The sequence below is a fragment of the Lepidochelys kempii genome, chromosome 1 (genome assembly GCF_965140265.1).
Source record: "Lepidochelys kempii isolate rLepKem1 chromosome 1, rLepKem1.hap2, whole genome shotgun sequence".
Lineage (NCBI taxonomy): Eukaryota > Metazoa > Chordata > Testudines > Cheloniidae > Lepidochelys > Lepidochelys kempii.
In genome coordinates, this window is record NC_133256.1 from 208,160,876 (window position 1) to 208,184,786 (window position 23,911).

The 23,911-nt window shown below is 42.3% G+C and overlaps 1 protein-coding gene across 5 annotated transcripts in view; it reads left to right on the plus strand.

The window, feature by feature from the left end:
* Positions 1–23,911, plus strand: part of CASR (calcium sensing receptor) — a 175,521-nt gene that overhangs the window by 94,255 nt on the left and 57,355 nt on the right. For 4 of the 5 annotated variants that reach the window (XM_073310598.1, XM_073310619.1, XM_073310613.1 and 1 more), the window contains exons 3-4: positions 7,177–7,483; positions 13,691–14,572. In XM_073310598.1, coding sequence (XP_073166699.1) covers positions 7,177–7,483; positions 13,691–14,572 — 1,189 coding nt within the window. Of the gene's footprint in view, positions 1–7,176; positions 7,484–13,081; positions 13,170–13,690; positions 14,573–23,911 lie in introns of those variants that run through there. The other variant, XM_073310629.1, reaches the window with a different exon arrangement.

Here is a 23,911-nt window from a genome sequence, read left to right on the forward strand (position 1 = left end):
AGCTTCCGATGCAGTCTGCTCTGACTACATCTAGCTATGGACTACATACGAACGCACACAATAATACGGACTCTCAAAGAGCTACACAGTCATTCCCTTCCCTGGCACATTTCTGGACAACAGAAAAAACTCAGTTGTATTTTGAACATTAATTTCATCACCCATGGCCTACCTTGCCCCTCCCCCGTATAGTTATCTGTTTACAGGAGACTAGTTACGCTGTGTCATGGCTGATTTGTACAGAGCAGCATACTAAAAGGGAAGGCCATATACGGTTCTTACTTTTAACACACTGGCACATCTTTGTAAGAATGTGTGAGTATCAAATAAAAATTTCAATATAAATGCTTGTGTAACAGTTGTATTTCACTTTTGAATTCCACCTGGGGGGTGGTGACATCAAGGTGCTGGCACGCATTCTGCCATTAGCAGATACACACTGCTTCCCACAGCTTGTAATCAATTTTACATTGGGTCATAAATTGGAAATCCTTCACATTCCTATACTAATAACAAACATGGTAGCCTGGAAAGTTTTTGGCTCCAGCTTATCAGGTAGGTAACTTCTGCACCGCTTCTGCTGCCATTTCTGCAGTGGACTGCTCCTCCAGGGGATTATCAAACAGCCTGTTCAAGTAGGGACCCAGGATGTGCTGCAGGCAGCAAAGCCTCCTCAGAGATCAGTATAAGCACCTGAGCTGGTGTCTGCTGACTAGATTCGGGGGTCAGAAGACACTATCATGGCTGACCAGGCTATTGTGAAATGCTGGTGGCTCACTGCTCTGAGCAGTACCCAACACCTAATTATACTCTTTGTAAAAGAGGCAGGATGATGCTGAGTTCCCAGAGGTGTAGTTCTCATCTCTGTTTTTACGACAGTTGCTCTTGAGCCATTTAATTGGCCCCCTGCACTGGTCCAGTGAATCTGCAGTGCTGCCAGCTTCTTTGCTATTTCCTGATGCGCTTGGTTGTTCCTGGAACTCTTGCTGAAGTCAAACATTTTGCTCATCTCTCACCAGAGATTCATCAAAACTTGTCTGTGATCCCCTGACCAGATAGCTGTGTGCTCAGCAAAGGACTTCTTGTTAGTGGCCATCTGCAGCTCAGCAGTCAGAATCAAATAGAGGGTTAAATGCTGAGAAGCTGTACTTGAACCAGGGGGGTTGCTTCCATTTCCTGGGAGTCAACTGGCTAATCTTAGGATAGAAAGGACAGGGAACACTGGCCAATAGGATTGTGGGATAGTATTGGCAGACTCTCAGGACATGAGTCTCTGGGACCGGGACATGAGTTGCATCCACATAGCAAAATGATGGAGTTTGGACCCAAGTCCCAGTGGAATTTGGGCTCAAACCCACTCCCCTTGCTTGGTCCCAGGGCCCAGAGGGCTTATTGGCCCAAGTCAGACAGAACTGTATGTAGATGGAAGTGGGGTTTGGGCTTGAGCCTGAGTCTAAACCCAGGCTTACATTGTGGAGTAGACATCTACATCTTAAATAGTGGTCCATCATATGAAACAGTTCAAGTGCCATTGGTCTAAATGAAAATACTGTGGGTCATGTCTTGAGCAAACCTTGAACATTTTAAGAGTACTTACTTATAATACAGGGAACTGTTAAATTTTAAAAGACCATAAAATGATCCTGGAGAAGCAGTAAAGGACAAAAATGGGAACTGGCTAAATTTCTGTGGTTTGTGTTGTACAGGATGTCAAACTAGATGATCTACGGGTCCCTTTGGCCTTAAAAATCTGTGAATCAAAATCAAAGCATTGTGCTTTACCCCCACCAGTCCACCTTTAATGACAATTAAAAGAATGGGGTAGCCATGTTAGTCTGTATCCACAAAAACAGCGAGGAGTCTGGTGGCACCTTAAAGACTAAGATTTATTTGGGCATAAGCTTTCGTGGGTAAAAAACCCACTTCTTCATGCATGGAGTGAAAATTACAGATGCAGGCATAAAGATACTGACACATGAAGAGAAGGGAGTTACCTTACAAGTGGAGAACCAGTGTTGACAGGGCCAATTCAGTCAGGGTGGATGTAGTCCACTCTGAGGAGTAGTAGCAGTTTTGGTGATATGTTGTTATTGCTAATGTTAAACTAATACATAAATAAAATCTATACAACCATCAAGTCAATATTGAATCTTGGTCAGATCAATAAATTAGCAAATTAATCTCACTGAATTGGAATTATATAATAAAATGAGTTAAATCATCAAATTAGTTGTAAAAATTATAAACTACTTTAAGTTCTAAAGACGATTCTTAAGAAGGTAACTGTCCAGTTGGTTATAAACCCCCAACTAAAGAATTTTACTGACCTCAATCAAATCTATGACTTAGAGCTGGTTAAAAACTTAATATTGAAACCAAATTATCTAATATCTGAATCACTACCTCAGAGCCATTATGCTTCTTTCTTAGAATTGAATTCTAGTGGGGTGACTAGAACACATATTATAAGACAGACTCTAAGAAAACATTTTGATAAGCAGGAGTTTGACAGCTCTCTTATGAACCAAAGTGTTTGTTACAGTTTAAGTTTCTTAGGACTTTTAAATATAGAATACCAAAGACACTTCAATGAGTATCTTCACGAGACAAGGATTATGGGAGTTTAAACTTTTTCTCTGGTAACTTCACCATGTGGACGTTGTGGATTCTCATACATACATGCACACAATCACCCTTTTGCATCCTATAATTAGAAAATAAAAAGCCTGGGACATCTCCCAGCTAATAAAAATAAAAGACAAAATAAAGATAACAAGGGTTTGCGACCTCTTCAGCTTTCACAGTCTTTTGGACTTATTGTCTAGGAGCTGGAACCTGCAGTCAAGGAGCAGGTAGTGATGTTCTGCTGGCACAGCACATCTCCGTAGGTACAGGGACAGAGTGCTCAATGGCTGGAGTACCCTGTTTGCTGATGTTGTGACTTCCTCTTTACAAGATGATCAGCCTTGGGGATTCTGGAACATCAGTTTTCTCTCAGGTGGCTTGTTGACTCAAAGGTGAGGCTTCTCAATCTGACCCTTGAGTTTTACAGTTTGAAAACTTCATAGATTCCAAGGCCAGAAGGGACCATTGTTATCATCTAGTCTGACCTGCTTATAACATAGGCCATAGAGCTTCCCCAAAATAATTCCTTTTTGAAGTAAACACATATTTTAAAGAACCCATTCAACCTTGATTTAAATATTGCCAGTGATGGTAAGTTGTTCCAATAGTTAATTACAATCACTGTTAAAATATATCCCTTATTTCCAGTCTGAATTTGTCTAGCTTCAGCAACAAGCCATTGGATCTTGTTATATGTCTGTCTGCTAGATTGAAGAGCCCATTATCAAATATTTGTTCCCCATGTAGATACTCATGAAGTGTGATCAAGTCACCCTTTAACTTTCTCTTTGTTAAGCTAAATAGATTGAGCTCTTTGAGTCTACCACTATAAGGCATGTTTTCCAATTCTTTAATCATTCTCGTAGCTCATCTCTGTACCCACTCCAATTTATCAACATGCTTCTTGAATTGTGGACACCAGAACTGGACACAGTATTCCAGCAGCGGTTGCACCAGTGCCAAATACAGAGGTAAAATAACCTCTCTACTCGTACTTGAGAATCCTCATTTTATGTATCCAAGGATTGCATCAGCCCTTTTGGCCACAGCATCGCACTGGGAACTTATTCTTAGCTGATTATCCACCATGACCCCCAAATCTTTTTCAGAATCACCTCTTCCCAGGATAGAATCCCCCATACTGTAAGTATGGCCTACACTCTTTGATCCTAGATGAATACGTTTACACTTAGCCATACTAAAATTCATATTGTTTGCTTGCGCCCAGCTTACCAAGTGAGACAGATTGCTATACATAAGTGACCTGTTTTCTTTATTATTTTATCGCTCCCCCAATTTTTGTCTCATCTGTAAACTTTATCAGTGATGATTTTATATTCTCTTCCAGGTCTTTAATAAAAATGTTAAATAGCATAGGCCCAAGGACAAACACCTGCAGGACCCCACTAGAAACACACATGCTTGATAATGATTCCCTGTTTATAATTATATTTTGAGACCTATCAGCCAGTTTTTAATCCATTTAATGTGTGCCATGTTAATTTCATATCATTCTAGGTTTTTAAGCAAAATGTCATGCGGTACCAAGTCAATTGCCTAACAGAAACCTATTACATCAATTCACTTATCAGTCAAACTTGTTGTCTCATAAAAAATGTATCAAGTTAGTTTGACAGTATCTATTTTCCCTAAACCCATATTGATTGGCATTAATTTTATTACCTTCCTTTAATTCTTTATAAATCGAGGCCCATGTCAGTTGCTCTGTTATCATGCCCAGGATCAATGTCAGACTGACAGGTCTATAATTACCCAGGTGATCCTTTTTACCCTTTTTATATATTGTCACACTCGCTTTCCTCCAGTCTTCTGGAACTTCCACAGTGTTCCTAGACTTGTGGAAAATTAGCATTAGCAGTCCAGCAAACTCTTCAGCCAAATCTTTTAAAACTCTCGCATGCAAATTATCCAGACCTGCCAATTAAAAAATATGTAACTTTAATAGCTGCAATTTAATATCTTTATGATACAATGTTGGAATGGAAAGAGTATTGTTAGCATCATGTGATATGACCATATCATCTGTCTTTTTCACAAATACAGAACAGAAATACTTATTGAACCCTTCTGGTTTTCCTGTGTTATTATTGACAATTCCAATATTTCTATCTAGTACTGGTCCAATACCATTGTTAGGATTTTTTTTGTTCTTAATATACTTAAAGATCTCCTTACTATTCTTAACTCTGCTGGTCATAGAGTTCTCCTTGTGTCCCTTTGCTTCCCTTATCAATTTTCTACAATTCCAAGCTTCTCATTTATTTTCATTACTATCAGCTTCCCCTTTCTTCAATTTGAAATTATTTATTTGTTTATTTATAGCTGTCTTCTCTTCACTTACTCAGGCCAGGTCTACACTACAGACTTATATCGGTATAACTGCGTTGCTCAGAGATGTGAAAAATCCACATCCTTGAGCGATGTAGTGATACCAACGTAACCCATGGAGCAGGCCATGCTATGTCGGCTGGAGAGCTTCTCCTGTCGTCATAGCTACCGCCTCTCATGGATTAAATATGCTGATAAGAGAATCTCTCCCGTCGGTGTAAGAGTGACTTCAAAGTGTTACAGTGGCGCAGCTGCAGCTGTGCTGATGCAGCATTTTAAGTGTAGACCTTCCCTAAGCCTGGCAGCACCTCCCTCCAAGATCTTTGACAGATCATGTGTGAGGCCTACCTTGTAGTCATGCAGCCTGATCCAGTCAGGTTCAAGTTAGGTCATCCTTTACTAGTGTCAATTCTGGAAAAGTCCTCTTTAAAAAATAATTTAAAAGGGAATTCTTTGCCAGAGAATGTTGTGAAGGCCAAGACTATAACAGGCTTCAGAAAAGAACTAGATAAGTTCACGGAGGATATGTCCATCAATGGCTATTAGCCAGGATGGGCTGGGATGGTGTACCCAGCCTCTGTTTGCCAGAAGCTGGGAATGGGTGACAGGGGATGGATCACTTGATGATTACCTGTTCTGGTCATTCTCTCTGACGCATGTGGCATTGGCCACTGTCATAAGACAGCATACTGGGCTAGATGGACGTTTGGTGTGATCAAGTATGGCTGTTCTTATGTTCTGAATGTTTTCAATTAGCAAGTTTAGCACATCACAGGGATAATGCTCACTCCACCCCAAGGTGACACTCCAGACCTGAATTCCTAGTGCCCTGATGCCCATTTCTGATTGTCAGTGTATGTCACTGTGGAAGCTCAGTCCAGAGCTGAAAAGCAGTCCTGAAATACGGCTTTGCCATTCCAGAGCAGAGTGGCAGCAGCAATCTTATGAGGCACTCCTTAAATATCCATGAGTCATGGAGTTCCCTGCCAAGATCTACTTGCGAGGTTCTGAGCTCCTATCTAAAGGCAACTGCCCTGATCATTATAACAGAGGAAGACTGTAGTTGAAGCACTGGACTGGGACCCAGGACTTCTGTATTCTTGTTACATTTTTCAAAACCATCTAAGTGATTTAGGAGCCTATATCCTATTTTCAAAAGTCAGACACTTGGGAGAATAAATCCGACTTTGGCACTTTTGAAAATTTACACACTATTCCTGTTTTTTCTGTAGACTTGAAAATCACTTCCCCTCTCTGTGCATCCATTTCTCCATTTGTAAAACAGGCAGATTGATACTGACCTATTTTGCATGGGTGTTGCGAGGGGCAATCCATTCAATGTTTGTGAGGTGAATGCCTGGTAATAATTACAGTGCTTGCGTGATAGTTAGTGGATATAACATTTATAAAGGTTTATAAACATACAAAAAGACTGAGCTTCAGGAAAATCGAGGTTCATTCCCTGCAATGGAATACATCCACCTAACCCCAAAGGTGATCCCTGTTCATGACTTGATCAGGAGTAAAACCACAGGTCTCTGGTCAGGAAGGAATTTGATCTTGTCCCCAAATCTGATAGGCCTTTCAATCTTGTAAGTGTGAGCAAGGATCACCCTCTTGAAGGATCTCTTCCCATATGTACCCAAGTTAGATCTGGGGACTAAGTAATTATTTTGTATCTGGTCAGGTCTCCAAGGTACAAGAGATACCAAGCAGCACTTCAGACCTGATCTCCTTCATCTTCCCCAGACTCCGGGGCGGGGGGTGGGGGTGTTAGAAATCCACAGCCAGCCCTGGATGAGAACCAGATCCTCAAATCCAACCCACTCCCAAATATGTGAGTTTGAAATCTTGATCCAAATCTTGCAATTTAGGCCCATCTTTTCCAGGGACCTTTTCCTGCACCTACTGAAGTCAATAGCAAAACTTTCCATTAAATACAATAGGATGTAAGACTGGGCTCTTCACACTATACTGTGATTTTGATTTTCATATCTAAAACCTCCAATTCGCGCTCTCTTTCTCTCTCTCACGCATGCGCGCACACACACAAAATCTCTCAATCTGTTGCTTACATGCTCTCTTGTTCACTATATCTAATATGCACTTGCTTTCTCTCTCTCTCTTTCTCATCCGTACACTGTCTCCCCCTCTCTTTCTCTACCTCCCACTCTCTTATTTTTATTTCTTGCTCATTTGTAGGTATAATTTCCGAGGTTTCCGGTGGTTGCAGGCTATGATCTTTGCCATAGAGGAAATAAACAGTAGCCCGACCCTCCTTCCAAACATGACCTTGGGATACAGGATATTTGATACCTGCAACACTGTCTCCAAAGCCCTGGAGGCCACACTGAGTTTTGTGGCCCAGAACAAGATAGACTCCCTGAACCTGGATGAGTTCTGCAACTGCTCAGACCACATTCCTTCTACTATTGCAGTAGTGGGGGCAACCGGCTCTGGGATCTCCACTGCAGTGGCCAATCTGCTGGGACTCTTTTACATACCTCAGGTACTGCATATTTTTCTCTTATTTAGCTTACAAGGTGGTTAGATCTTAGGGCCTGGCCTGTCTACTCTATAGACTAACCAGGCCAGGGCAAAGTTAGGTGAAACTATTTTGTAAAATAGCTAATTGTTTGTAGTGTGGACAGAAAAACAAATCTACTGAGTCATGTTCAGGAATTGTATTACAACCTAATGTGATCTTAGCTCCTTTTAGTCCTTTCTCCAATATAGACAAAAACAGTTTTAGCATGGAGGGCCTAATTGTAAGCTTTCTTGGTAAGGACTTGCAGTACAAATAGGCCCTCAAAGTGCCATGAGATGGACAGAACCCTTATGTGACTCACACAGACATTTACAATAACATAACAGTACAACCTGGTCAATTTATATGATGTGACACAACCTATTCCTTTCATAAATATTTTGTGTCACGGAGGACTCAGTATTTTTGTTGATGAAATGTGCTATATTTCACTCTCCAGAATTGCCAGGTCTGTGTGTACTGACTGAATAGGTAAAGCCTTGGGCAATGGCACCGCAAGCTTCCATTTGCCACTCTCTGCCAATTTGCCCTAGCCCTGCCCTAGCAGGACCACCTTTAGAAGCACAAAAGGAGTTCAGTCCATTCTTTCCTTTACCTGTCTGTTGAGACTGCCAACAAGGTCAGTTACTACAAATTGCATTGTTTGTTTGTGATGTGAACATTTGTGCTGCTGGGAATTGGATTGAAATGCATCCAACTCATTTCATAAAGCCAAAGGCCACCAAGACGCCAACAGATGGAAACAACTTCCAGCCACAAGCAATCTGGAGTAGACAGAACCTATGATTACCAGATACATATCTCACTGACATTCTCTTCAGTGATTTAGTTCCCTGAATACCATTAGTTCAAATAAATCATTTGCAGTTGCCATTCACTACAGACAACTGGCTCATTGCTATAGCTGGGTGAATTTTTTGGTTTGCTGGCAATTCTTAAAAATCAAAAAAAGGTTCATTTTGTGTCAAACTGAACAATACATTTTTCGTCATTTTTGGCTGGTTGAAAACGTGGAAAATAATTCACACAGAGTCCAAACAAACTATTTTGTTCCAATTCAACTCAAAATTTTTACTTTCAGTTTTGGGTGTTTTTAACAGAAGCAAAGGAAGACTAGTTTCAAAAATAAATGGAGGAGCAAGAGGTGCCCTCTTTATAACTTTTAGACCAGTGCATAAGGCACTGCTCTGGGAGACCTGGCTTCAATCCCCGCCACCCACCCCACCCCCGATGAGGCAAAGGTATTTGAACTTGAGTCTCTTGAGTCTCAGGAAAGTGCCTGAGCCACTGGGCTATAGGACAATTTAGTGTGGGATTTCCTCAGTCTGTTCTGCTGAAGCTTTTCCACTATTTATAAATAATTAAATGGTCATTGGATCAGGGACTTGAAATTAGGTCTCCTACATCCTAGGTGAGTGCCCTCCCCCAGCCACACACTCTATAGAATCATTTTCTCTATCTTTTTGTGGCCCAATGACCATTCATTGTTATAAATAGTGGGAATTCATAGTCATTCAAAAACTAACCCAGGCCTTAAATAAACAAAAGCTATTAAATCTCATCATGTATTTTGCTACACAGTCTTATACAAACTCTGCTGTCATTACAACAAACATTTATGGAATTAAAATTTGGTTTATAATATGTGCATTACAACATAAAGTTTTAGCATAACATTTACACTTGAGTACTTTAGCACAAATATAAATATCTTCTTGCCCCTCTGATCTTCCTTCAGAGATGACTTTTCAGTCAATAAATAGTGTGACCTAAAATGAGGTGCATGTCAGCTGTTAGAAACTGGTCCCATAACCCCACTATACAGTTACCAGCCTGTTGCTAGTGGATCAAATAATTGTGCCCCAAGTGCTTCCAAGCCAAAGGAGTTTGTGTAGAATCTGGTCACTATTTCTAGCTCTGAGACTGTAGGGCACACGCCCAGGCTCAGGCCTCTTGTCTGCAGCCTTCTTTGGGATGCTGTTGTCCAGCTGCTCAATAACCTGAAACCAGTCAGTCCTCCTGCCACACACACACACACACACACACACACACACCCTGCCCAGCTGCTTATGTATGTCCTCTTGTCTGGACTCTTTGGCTTACTCATTTAATCGCTTCAGGAACAATGTGGCAGGAAAGTAAGGAACCCAGGCGTAACAAAGAGATTTCTTAATCACAGTGACTTTACTCTTAAAATGCTTGACAGTTACAGATTTTTGAAAATAACAAAAATCCTGAGACACAGGTTCCCCTAGTCAGAGCTTAGCTCACCCTTTCTGGGAGCCCAGTGTTCATCACATTTCAGGCTGGGCAGAGTCCTTTCCGTCCTCTGTCTAGTGCAAGTGCTTCCTGTGTGTGGCGGTCATCAGTCCCCTGCGCAGAACAGAACTATTCTACTAAATAGGGCCTCCTTCTCTGTGCCAAGTGCTCAAACGGTGAAGTTTTATATCCATCAGTTATGCTTGTACCTCCCCCACCCTTGTGGGTCCCTGTGTAGAAAGACCATTATTATTTGTATTACCCTAATGCCTAGGAGCTCTAGTCATAGACCAGGACTCCATTGTGTTAGGTGCTGTACAGACACAGAACAAAAAGACAGACCTGCCCCAAGGAACTTATAATCAGAGGATAAGACAACAGACAATAGATGGATATAGACTGATGGAGGAGTACAAGGAAATAATGAGACAGTATTGGTCTTTGCTTGAGACAGTATTGGTCGGCATGATAGGCAGTGATCTCTCCACAATAACAGTCTAACAAGTGTTTTGTAGGCATCACAGCACAGAAGAGTTTTGAGGAGGGATTTGAAGGAAAACAATTAAGCAGCTTTGTGGGTGGTTAATCAGAGCATGTCCCAAGTGTGTGGGGCAGCATGGGAGAAAGCACGAAGATGTTTGTTTGAAAATTTAACAAGTGGGCAGTGGAGGCATTAAGGGTCTATCAGAGACAGAAATCAACTTCTTGATACTGAATGAGGGATGATAGGTGGTGGGGAATAGGCTGTGAAGGCCCTTGAAAGTGAAGACAAGCAACTCATGTTTGATGTGATAGAGAAAGGGGAGCCAGTGGAGGGATGCAAAGGTGAGCGGTGACATGGTCAAAGCAAGGAAAGGCTAGGAAAATGGTCTTTGCAGCAGCATTCTGACTATTCAGAATATGAGTGGGGGAAAGATTGTTTTTGTCAAGGCCAGAGGGAAGGATATTTTCAGTAGTTGAGATGTTAGATGATGAGAGAGCTTTGATGAGACTCTTAACGTTTTGTGTGGATAAGGAAGGCTATATCTTAGAGATGTTATGCAGAGAGAATTGGCAACTTCAGATTATCTTTAATTAAAAAAAATGCATAATACAAAGGAAAAACCCTAAAAAAGTTAAGGAATAATTAGACTTCATCAGTCAAACTCTGCCAACTTAATAAATACAAACATGTTGAAACTGATTCTTTGCTTGCCATCAGTGGTATAAGGTGTAGCTCTTTGGAATTGCACAGAGGAACTCCCCTTCTTAGCACCTTCCAAAGTGAACAGAAGGGCAACTCTTGTCCTGCAGACCTAAAAGTAACAGAAAAAGAGCTCAGCTCCTGAGTACCTTATGAGGTGTGCCGGCATGGGACTCCTCTCCTGTACCCCCGACTCACTTTAGAAGGTGTTAAGGTCTTCAAAAGAGGAGCTTCTCTTCTATAAACCTGAGGGTGGGCAGTGCTGGGAATATTCTTTGCTAGCCAGGCTCTTTCTTTTCTCTCTCAGAAGAGTTGACATCTAAAATTTTAAATGCCAGCATTTTAGCGTGCAAAATTTTACGCATCAACATAAGGCATTTTTTAATCTATCGGCTTTTGCAAAAGAAATAGTAAGAAACAATAGTGCTAGAAAAATCACAGGAACAGGACTGTGATCCACAAAGCCAGCTTAGGTACCTAGACTCCCTATGCAATGAATGGGGAGAAATAGGCATCTTCAAATGTGATCCACAAAAGCAAGCACGTTACGCAGGGAGCTGCCTAAGCTAGCCAGTGGGAATCCAAAGCCTGCCCCTTTCACAGAGATAGGTGTGTATCTCTGCGTGTGATTTACAATCAGGAGCCCCTCTCCTGGAGTCTTATAACTTAGGCACCTGCCTCACTCCACACAAAACAGCAAGTGGTTGTAGAGGTGCCCACCTGCTAGCTTTTAGCCCAGTGGTTAGAGCACTCGCCTGGGATATTAGAGACCCACGTTCAGGTCAACCTTCTACCTAAGGGGGAGAAAGGATTCGAACCTCTCAGGTGCATTCTGTCGCTGCGCAGGTATGGATATTCTGATGTGGGACTTTCTCAGTTTCTCCTATTGAAGTTGTTCCACTGCGTATAAATAATTAGAGAATCACTGGAAGAGGGGACACCGGGTCTCCCAGCTCAGTGCCCTAGCTACCAGGTGACAGAGTCATTCTCTTTCTCGCTCTCTGGCCCAATGACTCTTTAAGTATTTTCTGCAATGAAACAGCTTCAACAGAAGAGGTTGAGAAAACTCTCACCACAAAATATCTCAGTGTTTAGCACACTCTCCTAAGCAGTGGGAGACCCCTGTTCAAATCGTTTCTCCCCCTTAGGCAGAGATGGGGAAATCAAACCTGGGTCTCCCACATCCCAGGTGAGTGTTCTAACCACCGGGCACCACCACAGACCCTTTTCCTGCCAAATTTTGAATGGGACCTGATCCGGTAGGTGGCCTCTGAGCACACCTGTCAGATCAGGCCTTGCATGCAAGATAGGTGCTCCTCTGCCTGTCTTTCCCCAGTTCATGGATCGCTCTGGGGCTTAGGCAGGAGATTGGTGTTTGGACACCTTGAGTGAGGCATGCCCAGAGGCAGGAATGTAGGCACCTAGGGAACTTTTACTGCAAAAACTTTGACACCTACAGCATATGGAAGGAGTTTTGTGAATCACAGTGAAGCCTAAAACTGGGATTTAGGATCCTAAACCACAGTCTTATTCAACTACGTCTGGGCTTTAGGTGCTTATGCACCTTTGTGTACCTGGGCTTTTGTTCTTAAATTCTTTTAGATGAATAAAAATCGGATTTTATGTGGGTTTTTTTCATCTTTCAAAGTCTGAAATGCTAAAGCAAAGCCATTTGTACATTAGACGGAGTCCTCAGAAAAATTAGACATTAGTCCTGAAATTTCAGAGGAATAATTTTCAATTCTTTCAAATCCCTATATTAGTCAATGTTTTTTCTTCTAAGTTTCTAGAAGATTTAATCTATCCCCTAAGAGTAAGTGGTACAAATTTCATTAGGAAAAAACATTTGTTTGCAGCCCTAACAAAAAAATTGAAATTCCACTTTAATTGCAAAACTCAATGCACCGTGACCATGGATTCAGTAACTTTGCCTTCATAATTACCACACTGCTGCTTTTTTGAGATTGACCATGGATATTTTGAATAAACTATTTAATAAATAGTTTAATACGAAATAAACTATTTAATACTATCCACAGGTCCATGTCATTTCTGATTTCTCACGCACTTCTTGCACCGAGACTGAAATAATAGTTGGCGATGGTATCGCATGGAGATCTGATGGCTCATGGCTAAGTCTGCTTAATGGAATGCAAGGAGAAGGGAGTGGAGGAAGGACTTCAGGAGGCCAGTGATGTAGCCGAGGTTGTGATGATAACAAAAGTCTGTAGATGTCACATTCAGGGAGGGAGCATTTGTATTTTATCTGAATTGATATATACATTCTTAGTTTACTCAAATGACAAGTTCTTGTTTTTCCAGATTTGGCAAGAAGTGCAGAGAATTGCTTGTGTGATCTGCCAGTGGCACACATCTCTGTCCATTTCCCCCAGTCTGTGTGTCTACGTATTTCTGCCCCATTTCCCCAGATCTCTGACCAATGAGGTATACATATGTCTGCCCCACTTATCTAGCTCCCTGAGAGCTAGGGACACACTGAGCACACATTTCTGCAAGTCATTTATTACCACAAGAACATACCCACATTTCAGTTTCCATCTGAAAATGTAATTTCAGGCACTATAAATGCCCAAGCGTAAGTGGCTGGCTGAGCATCACCATCTCAGATTACGCATCGAGATGGTGACCCTAAAACAAGACTAGGCAATTTATCTTCATACAGCTTACTTAATGAGCCATACTGCTTGCTCCCTGTCCTCCTACAGGTCAGTTATGCCTCATCCAGCCGACTTTTGAGCAACAAAAACCAGTTCAAGTCTTTCCTCCGCACGATCCCCAATGATGAGCACCAGGCCACTGCAATGGCAGATATCATTGAGTACTTCCGCTGGAACTGGGTGGGAACAATTGCAGCTGATGATGACTATGGTCGGCCAGGGATTGAGAAGTTCCGGGAGGAGGCAGAGGAAAGGGACATCTGCATTGATTTCAGTGAGCTCATCTCCCAGTACTCAGTGGAGGAGGAGATCCAGCAAGTGGTGGAGGTCATCCAGAACTCCACTGCTAAAGTGATTGTTGTCTTCTCCAGTGGACCGGACCTTGAACCCCTCATCAAGGAGATAGTCAGGCGTAACATAACTGACAGGATCTGGCTGGCAAGTGAGGCTTGGGCCAGCTCTTCCCTGATAGCCATGCCAGAGTTCTTCCATGTCATTGGAGGTACCATTGGGTTTGCACTGAAGGCAGGGCAGATCCCAGGCTTTCGTGAGTTTCTACAGAAAGTGCATCCCAAGAAATCCACCAACAATGGCTTTGCCAAGGAGTTTTGGGAGGAGACCTTTAACTGCTACCTCCCAGAAGGGTCCAAGAATCTCCCAGCTTCAGCCTCCTTCCACAAGGGCCATGAAGAAGGAAGTGGAGTTGGAAATAGCACAGCTGCCTTCCGTCCCCCTTGCACAGGGGAGGAGAACATCACCAATGTAGAGACACCATACATGGACTACACACACCTGCGGATATCTTATAATGTGTACTTGGCAGTGTATTCTATTGCCCATGCTTTGCAGGATATATACACATGTACCCCTGGAAAAGGCCTCTTCACCAATGGATCATGTGCAGACATTAAGAAGGTTGAGGCATGGCAGGTAAGTCTTACTTTCAGTATAAAGAGTGCCTATGTATGTATATCCATAGAATAGAGACCAAACTGGACAGGATCTCTCCATTGCTGTCCTGGGAAAGGGTGCCTTTGACAATCTGGGATTGGGAAGAGAAGGGAATCTGAGAAAATAAGTAAGCAATAACACATTTTGGAGTTCACTTTCTCAGTCAATTTCTATGTCTTTTGCAATCCTATAGCATTTTTGCCTACCAGCCAAATTTTAAGTTTGATCCCAATGTCCTAATTAGATATAGGCCCAAACTAGAGAATGTTGAATCCTGGAGGAAAATAATTTGCGACTATTTAGCAAATACTAGGCATTCGGTTTATTTCAACATTCAAGTCTTTTCGCATCTGTGAATTTACAAAACTTTAAAATGGATCTGAAAGATTTGGTCAAATTTACATAGTCAATAGATGTATTCTGCCCAGTGTGATACTTAGGCCTTTGGTCTCCAAACTTTTCACACTGCACCCCCTGCTACCCTGTCTGTGCCCCCCAACCCTGGGAGCTGTGGTCAGGAGCCACGGCCAGGAGTGGAGCTGCAGCTGGGAGCTGGGGCCACAGCTTGGGACAGGGCTAGAGCAGAGTGGGGGCCAAAGCAGGGCTGGGTGGTGCTGCCTCCCTGCCCCCTGTGGGGACTGGCCTTGGTCCTGCTCTGCCTGCTAGGGAGGTGAGTCCCACAGTTTTGGGACCACTGACTCAGGCAATTAATTTTATTCTCTGATACTTTGCAAATACTCCAGATGCTGCCATATGTTTGGCTGTGATATTCAACATTCAATATTTTCTAATATCAAATATATTTTCAAAAATGGTAATGTTTTTAAAGTCCCCCACCCCATATGCCAACATTTTATTCCGCAAATACTTTTTGCCCAGCTGTAGCCTGAATCAAAAGTTTGGATCCAAACACCTCTGGAATCAGAACTCCCCTGAATTTAAGGAGATCTTTTGACTTCTCATGGTACTAGAGCCTGAACTCTAACCCAAGCTTGAATGTCTACACCGCAGTTAAACAGCCCCTTAACCTAAGCCCCGCAAGCCTGAGTCAGCTGGCATGGGCCAGCAGCGGGGTCTAACTGCAGTGTAGACATAACCCCAGAGGCATCTGTCTTTCAATGCCTTTCTGCCAGACTGGCTGTCAGAGCTGCACAAATATGTCTGTACAAATGTCACAAAATTAATATATATTTGAAAATGATTCTCTCAACTCTGTAAACTAGGAGAATAAAAAACAAAGTATGCATAAAAATAATGTATTCAGAAATATGTGATATTTGTTAAATAGATTATAGGAAAGAAGGCAATAAATCCACTTTTGGAGGATTTGTCAGATGCTGAAAAATAGCTACAGCACTTAGCGAAGGATGCTAGATAAGAATAGTAGGTACCAATATTTATCATGGAGAAGAGAACTTGGCAGAAGGAAAGAGTAGATGGGGGATAAAGCAGAGAGTTTGGGAAGGGTTGGAGGATGCAGCGGGAGCCGACAAGTGGGTGAAGCTATATATTAAAGTATATTTAAAATGACAACCATTATGTGGTGGTGGCCATTGGCATTATTTGATATTTGTGCCTTTTTTAAAAAAATCATTTTGACCTCACCTGAATAGCACTAAATGCCAGGTGTGTGATTTGTGTACTCCAGATCAAGTATTGCCTCAGCATCTCCCTACAGGTTTTCACCAGTCACAAGGGAAATGGCTTCAGCTCACATAGATACATCCCCCAACATCTTCAGAGCCCTAGGGAGCATCTCAAAGCTGAGAGAAATTTGTACTTTCCTCCCAAAACCCAATTTCATTTCCATGGACAAAGACAGCTCAGTCAGGATCTGTGCTACCTTATCCAAAAAATAGTGTGTAAACCCTTCATAGTGACTAACTCTCATCTCTGTCACAAGGTGTAAAGAGCCTGGGTTAACATGGCTTGTTACCACTCAGAAAGGTTACTCTGATGAGGATTTCACACATGCTGTAGTGCCGGTGAAGAAAACTTTCTTTACCCTCTGCACAGCCACAACATAAGATTCAAGAAAACCTTTATGCCAGAATCAATCCAATACACAATGGTGCTTCGGCTATTGGCTCTCACCATCTTCTCTTTCACTTAGTTAAAGGGTTTCTGAGTACCAAGGTGATCTGTGATGACAGAGCCAAGAAGGTGTTTAGGAGCTACTATACCAAGATGGCTCCTAGATAACAGGAGCTCAAGATGAAGATAACAGATGATTATAGTGTCTCAAACCACTGGCAAAGTGGTATGTTGATAAGACAGTGTTCCTCCTAAGAAGTCTTGGCTCCATTAGCCTCAGCGTAAACTTCTGGACTCTGTATCTTGTGGCAGTAAACTCTACAGTTTAATTATATGCTGTGTAAAAAAAAGTATTTACTTGTATCAGTTTTAATTGCTTTGCCTTTCATAGAATCATAGAATATCAGGGTTGGAAGGGACCTCAGGAGGTCATCTAGTCCAACCCCCTGCTCAAAGCAGGACCAATCCCCAACTAAATCATCCCAGCCAGGGCTTTGTCAAGCCTGACCTTAAAAACCTCAAAGGAAGGAGATTCCACCACCTCCCTAGGTAACGCATTCCAGTGCTTCACCACCCTCCTAGTGAAAAAGTTTTTCCTAATATCCAACGTAAACCTCCCCCACTGCAACTTAAGACCATTACTCCTTGTTCTGTCATCAGCTACCATTGAGTACAGTCTAGATCCATCCTCTTTGGAACCCCCTTTCAGGTAGTTGAAAGCAGCTATCAAATCCCCCCTCATTCTTCTCTTCTGCAGACTAAATAATCCCAGTTCCCTCAGCCTCTCCATGTGCTCCAGCCCCCTAATCATTTTTGTTGCCTCCGCTGGACTCTTTCCAATTTTTCCACATCCTTCTTGTAGTGTGGGGCCCAAAACTGGACACGGTACTCCAGATGAGGCCTCACCAATGCCGAATAGAAGGGAATGATGATGCCCCTCGATCTGCTGGCATTGCTCCTACTTTTACAGCCCAAAATGCTGTTAGCCTTCTTGGCAGCAAAAATAAAGGGAAAGAGACGGCTAAGGGGAGATATGATTGAGGTCTATAAAATCATGACTGGTGTAGAGAAAGTAGATAAGGAAGTGTTGTTTACTACTTCTCATAACACAAGAACTAGGGGTCACCAAATGAAATTAATAGGCAGCAGGTTTAAAACAAATAAAATTAAGTATTTCTTCACACAACGCACAGTCAACCTGTGGAACTCCTTTCCAGAGGATGTTGTGAAGGCCAAGACCATAACAGGGTTCAAAGAAGAACTAGATAAATTCATGGAGGATCGGTCCATCAATGGCTATTAGCCAGGATGGGCAGGAATGGTGTACCTAGCCTCTGTTTGCCAGAAGCTGGGAATGAGCGACGGGATGGATCACTTGATGATTACCTGTTCTGTTCATTCCCTCTGGGACACTAGCCCCTGTCGGAAGACAGGATACTGAGCTAGATGGACCTTTGGTCTGACCCGGTAGGGCCATTCTTATGTTTTGATGCCCCATTATGAGAGGAATAACAAAACTTAACAGAGGTCCGATAAATGCCCCAGCCTGTTTCATGAGATGCTTCTTTCTTTTAAAAGAGACCCTTTTATTACAGAGAGTTTTGATAAAATTGTGTCTCATTTTCTGCACACACTTGATTTTGTGTCAAAGGGATGTTTTCTTTTAAGGTGCTGAGTGCTATTTCTGAAATGGCCACTATTAAATCATCAGAGGCTGAACACAGGATATCTTTCCTTTGCTGTGGTGATTTGCTAAGTAATTTTAAAAGGGCCAGGTGTCTCTTCATGTAGCTAGACATGTTTTCGGTCAGCAGCTTTGGTTGTTAAAAAAGGGTCTGATGATAACTCATTGCTTTTTACACCCTGCTGTTGTACTTTTCAAAGTATAAGCCACTGGCTAATCATGAGGGAAAAGCCCAGTTCTTAATCTGTAAGCCTCTCTTGTAGAAGCATTTAAATCCATCCCTAGGTTCGGTGACAAAATTCCTCCTCTGCCTTGGTAGGTCCTGCGCTTTTTGGCAGATTTGCTCGCCTCAGAGGTTCATGGCAGTTTTCAGTTTGGCCACTTTTGCTCGAGGCTCAAATCTGCCGTTCACTCAGCTAACCTCCTCACTGGCCAGCATGGGGGAAATTGAGAACAATCTCCGCAGTCTCTGTTGTCCCACCTAGTGGTTCAGGAACAGACCAGATCCCTTTGCAAATCAGACCTTCCCCTCTGGTGTCTCTCACAGACCAAGTCAACTCCTCCTGTGTCAGATAGGTTGTTGGGGAGATGGGGAGAACCCTCTATACCGGATTCCAGCCCAGAGCCCTATGGATAGCAGCTGTCTACAACGTCTCCCGTATCAGCTGCATGACAGCTACAACTCCCTGGGCTACTTCCCCATGGCCTCCCCTCAGCACCTTCTTTATCCTCACCGCACGCCCTTCCTCCTGAAGCTTGATAACACTTGTACTTCTCAGTCCTCCAGCAGCACACTCACTCACTCCCCAATCCTTGTGCACCCCCTACTAACTGATGGGAGGTCCTTTTAAGCCAGGTGTCCTGATTAGCCTGCCTGCCATAATTGATTCTAGTAAGTTCTTAATTGGCTCCAGGTGTCTTAATTAGCTTGCCTGTCTTAATTGGTTCTAGCAGGTTCCTGATTGCTCTAGGGCAGCCTGATTGTTCCCTGGGAACAGAAAGCTATTCATACAGTGGCCGGTATATTTGCCTTCTACCAGACTCCTGCACGCAACTGGTCTGGGTCTGTCACAGTACCCATAAGGTATTTTGGTAGCATCCTCAAAAGCTTTTAGATTAGGATTAGGCCTTCCTGAGGTACATTTGCTGAGCAAGTGTAGCAATTCATAATTTATCCCTTAGAGCCACCACCGTCCCTTAGGCCATAAGGGCCAGATCCTCCATCCTATTTTCTGACATGTCCGTTTGAGAGCCTCTACTTGGGGGCTTCTCTTTTTAGTTTTGTGTTTTCTCCTTATTGCCTCTTTCATCTTTTAACATTTTTTTTACAAAAAGCCTGGACATAACTTTTTGGCTGCAGTCTGCCCCCAAATGCTGACCCCTGCCCCTTTTGTTTCCCCTGCAACTGCTGTGCAACCCTGTTCTTAACCCTAACACTGCCTCCTCTCAAGCTCTGTGCAGTCCCTTTTGCATTCAGCCCCCATTTATGCTGCTTCTTCTGCACAACCTTGTTACTCACGCCTAGGCATGTTTGTTTAGAGCTACAGGTTAACCCTTGAAAAACTTTCACATTTTTTAAAGCCTTATGTATGTCTTTTGCCCTCTGGAGATCATGTGTGGCAACCCCCAAGACAGAGCCATCTATATATCACCTGTCTCTTCAAAGAACCATAATTTTCACAAAGAGCTTTAACAAAATTTGTCACTAACCCTAAAGAGAGACCATATTTCGCCAACAGTATTGGATATTTCACAAGAAAACATTTTGGTAGTGTGTGAACTTTCAGACCTTGTTTTTTTTATTCACAGTCCCTAAAGCACATGCTCTGTTTTCACTCATCGTTTTTTCAGGGCTTAGTGTGGAACTGGAGGCATGTTTGCATGGTTGCTTTTTACCAGTGATTTTTGCTTTGTCGTTTAACTTGATGTATCTGAGCATTGGGCTGTCTTGATGCTGTGTCTATGGTCTTCTGCTGCTTTGTGGTGTCGTTGCTCAAGGTGTCAGAGCATATTCCTGCTTCTTTGGTCGTTCTGTTCGTCGTGTGTCTGTAATTCTGACTATGGTATCATCAGGAAAGTATACAGGACACTCTGTCTCCAAAAAAAGCTCAGGTTTTTACATCTGCTTTAATATATTGCTTTGTTTCAAACAAAACTTCAATGTCTGTTACCAGATTGTTTTGATCACTGTTGCTCTTAACTAATAGACGTGGAATTTATACATCCCTCCCTGAACATTCCCTTTCGATGTCTCTTGGAGAGAAACTGGCTTTATTTAAGTATTACAGTAGAACCTCAGAGTTACGAACACCTTGGGAATGGAGGTTGTTCATAACTCTGAAACGTTTGTAACTCTGAACAAAACATCATGATTACCCAAATCTGAATATTCATCAACACTGCTTACTGATACTTTTGCAAACCATAATATCTTATTCTGCTGTAATGCTAAGGACTTGGGGCATCTGTTTACACATTTGGTGAAGACAATAAGCCACACCCCAGAAATTTCAAAAAATAGATTGATTAAACCAGGAACCCCTAGTCATATTGATGGACTTGTGTCAGCTGTCTTGTTCTCAAGACATGGTTTGAGATATATAGCTATAAAACATGATCATATTTTTTGCTTTATTTTAAACACAGTTGTTTTTTTCCCAACCTGAATTGGCTACAAACATTCCATCTTTTTGTTGTAAAATAGGTCTTTTTTTTTCTTTTAAGAAACAATAGCTAGGATCTCAGAAGCTCCTTTTTTTTTTAAATCCCCCTTGAAAGCTCCTTTGGGGATCCTTCAAAACCCCCATTTTATTTAAGGCCTCACACAAGCTTTGTAACAGAAACACAGATATGGCCAGATACCTTTTCAATATATATTTTCATTTACAGATGACACATTTTATTTTTAAAAAGAAAAGGAGTACTTGTGGCACCTTAGAGACTAACCAATTTATTTGAGCATGAGCTTTCATCGGATGCATACTGTGGTATGCATCCGATGAAGTGAGCTGTAGCTCACGAAGCAAAGACAGACTAACACGGCTGTTACTCTGAAACCTGTCATTTTATTTTTATATCACGTTTGTCCCATCACTATTCTCTAACTTTATCCTTTTAGATTTCTTAGAATAGTCTTTTTCCTCAGCAGAGTTCTGTAACTTTTTGTGCAGATCAGGTGGTCAGTATAATGTAATAAGTGGATATCCTTCAGTTTGGTAATTTTGTTTAAACGCTGCCAGAGTCTCTACCAGTTTGCACAGCATTTACCAAGACCACCCTTAGTGCTACATTTTCTTAGGTTAAGCACAGACATTGCATTGCGTACCCTATGGCAATAACTGTGTTTAATTAGCTTTCCAAAAACAGGTCAGCACAGAGGTCCCAAAGCTTGCAGTTTATATCCTCTGAAGTCCAGTTGACACAGTCATGATGCTGCTGGCCTCGTGTGTCTATAACACAGCCCTCACAATCTTCAGAAACCTTCTCCCTAAGACAATAATTAAGGACAGCATAAACAGAAATGCATAGAATAAACTGCTTAATTTTTTTACACTCCCAACATGCCATGGATGCCATTAGCTGTATGCCTAGTGCTTTCCATGGAACCATATAGCTGTCATCCTCTTCATGGTTGATGTCCTCTTGAACAACTTGTCTTGCTGCTGAGCAACAAGTTTGGCCTGATTCATCTTTGTTCTCTGATGCAACATTGTTCAGGGCCTCTGGGTCTTCTAGAAAGGTATCATCAAGCTGTTGAAAGATTTTCAGAACAGAAACAGGTGTAAGTCCCCTGTTTTAGATTTACTCAGGTCAGATCCTACTGCATTACACCCTCCTTGACTGCCACTTTTTAGAATCTATTTACCTAAGCAACATCTCCTCAGTTCACGTTATCCAATGGTGTCACTGAAGAGGTCTTGCCACCTTCCCCCATGGGTTCAGACATTGGATGGGCATCACGCTAGTCAGTCTGACTCACGATCGCATGGGTCTCGGTGTCAGGGTCTGCCATATTCAGCAATGGCTGGGCTAAAGGGCTCCATTCGGCCACTCTCTCCTCCTCAGAACTGTCTTTAATATTGCACTTCCTTTGCAGGTAACCAAGCACTCTCAGAGCTAAAATAAATGCCATAGTTCTCACAGGGGTGGTGAAGGCTGCCATGTTTCCTTTCACCATTTCCATAATTTCTGAAAACATTTTCTTGAAACATATGGCCTCTTCGCCACAGTGAGGGGCTTCCAGGGATGGTGCTGCTGACCAGCCAACCACTAAACTCCAGATGGTGGAGTTTCCAGCTAAATACTTGTGCTATAACTATTCTGATTGGTACACAGTTCCCATCATGTCCTACAGGCCTAGAACCTGTGTTGATTGGTAGAGTGTAGTTGGAGGAGTCCTTAGAGCAGTGGTTCTCAAACTTTTGTACTGGTGACCACTTTCACATAGAAAGCCTCTGAGTGTGACCCCTCCATATAAATTAAAAACACTTTTTATATATTTAACACCATTATAAATGCTGGAGGCAAAGTGGGGTTTGGGGTGGAGGCTGACAGCTCGTGACCCTCCATGTAAGAACCTTGTGACCCTCTGAGGGGTCCCAAACCACATTTTCAGAACTCCTGTCTTAGAGGGAGCACACAATGCTCTTCCGGATGGGTCAACCAACCCCTAAACTTTCTCTAATTGGTCACTCCCACTCTTGGGGGTGTTCTAGGGGGCTGAAACCCACTCCAATTGGTAAAGGACGATGGTAGAAGTTCTTAGAGGGGTCACATGACCTCCATCCCTCTTGGGGAGGATCTATGGTGCTGAAATCCCCTCTGATTGGTAGATGGTGGTGAGAGAAATTTTTAGAGAGGTTATTTGACACCCCTTGCTTCTGGCCATATTCCAGACTCTACCCTGGAAGTAATACAATGGCAGGGGGGTTCTTATGGGGCAGAGGTTGGGCTTTATGGGGTTAGGAGATGGAATTAAAGTTTGAGTGACGTTGTACCCTTGTATATACTGACTGGAACTGGAGGAGTATATGATTACTAACAGTATAACTGATTAGAAACAGGGAGCAGATTTACTGAGTGTAATGGGGCTAAAATGTATAACCTGCTGCTTAGCTTAGCTAAACTAGAAGAGAAAACATTTACTGAGAATGTGGAAATTCTAGAAAATTGCCTATCCCTAAATGGAGTCAAAAAGAAAATTAAACAATTTCTGAATATGTGACTGGATTAAGGGAATTAACAGAGCACTGCCTGTTCGGAGAGAATTGAAATGGTGCCTTAAGGGACCAGTTGGTTTGTCGTAAGCAAAATAAAACAATCCAAAACCAGCTATTGACGGATTGATTTGACCCTAAAGCATGAATTAGAAAATGCTGTATCAGTGGAGATAGCTTTAAAGATTCCAGGAAACTGTAACACCACCATGTGATCTGTAACAAATAAACTGTTAGTCAAGCAGAAGGCACCACATGTCATCACTGACTGCTTTCATTGTGGGAAACAGTCTCACAATGCAAATGATAGTTGGTTCAAGGACAAACCCTGCATAAACTAACAAATTGGGGGCACACACAGAAAATGTTCAGGTCAGTGCAAAA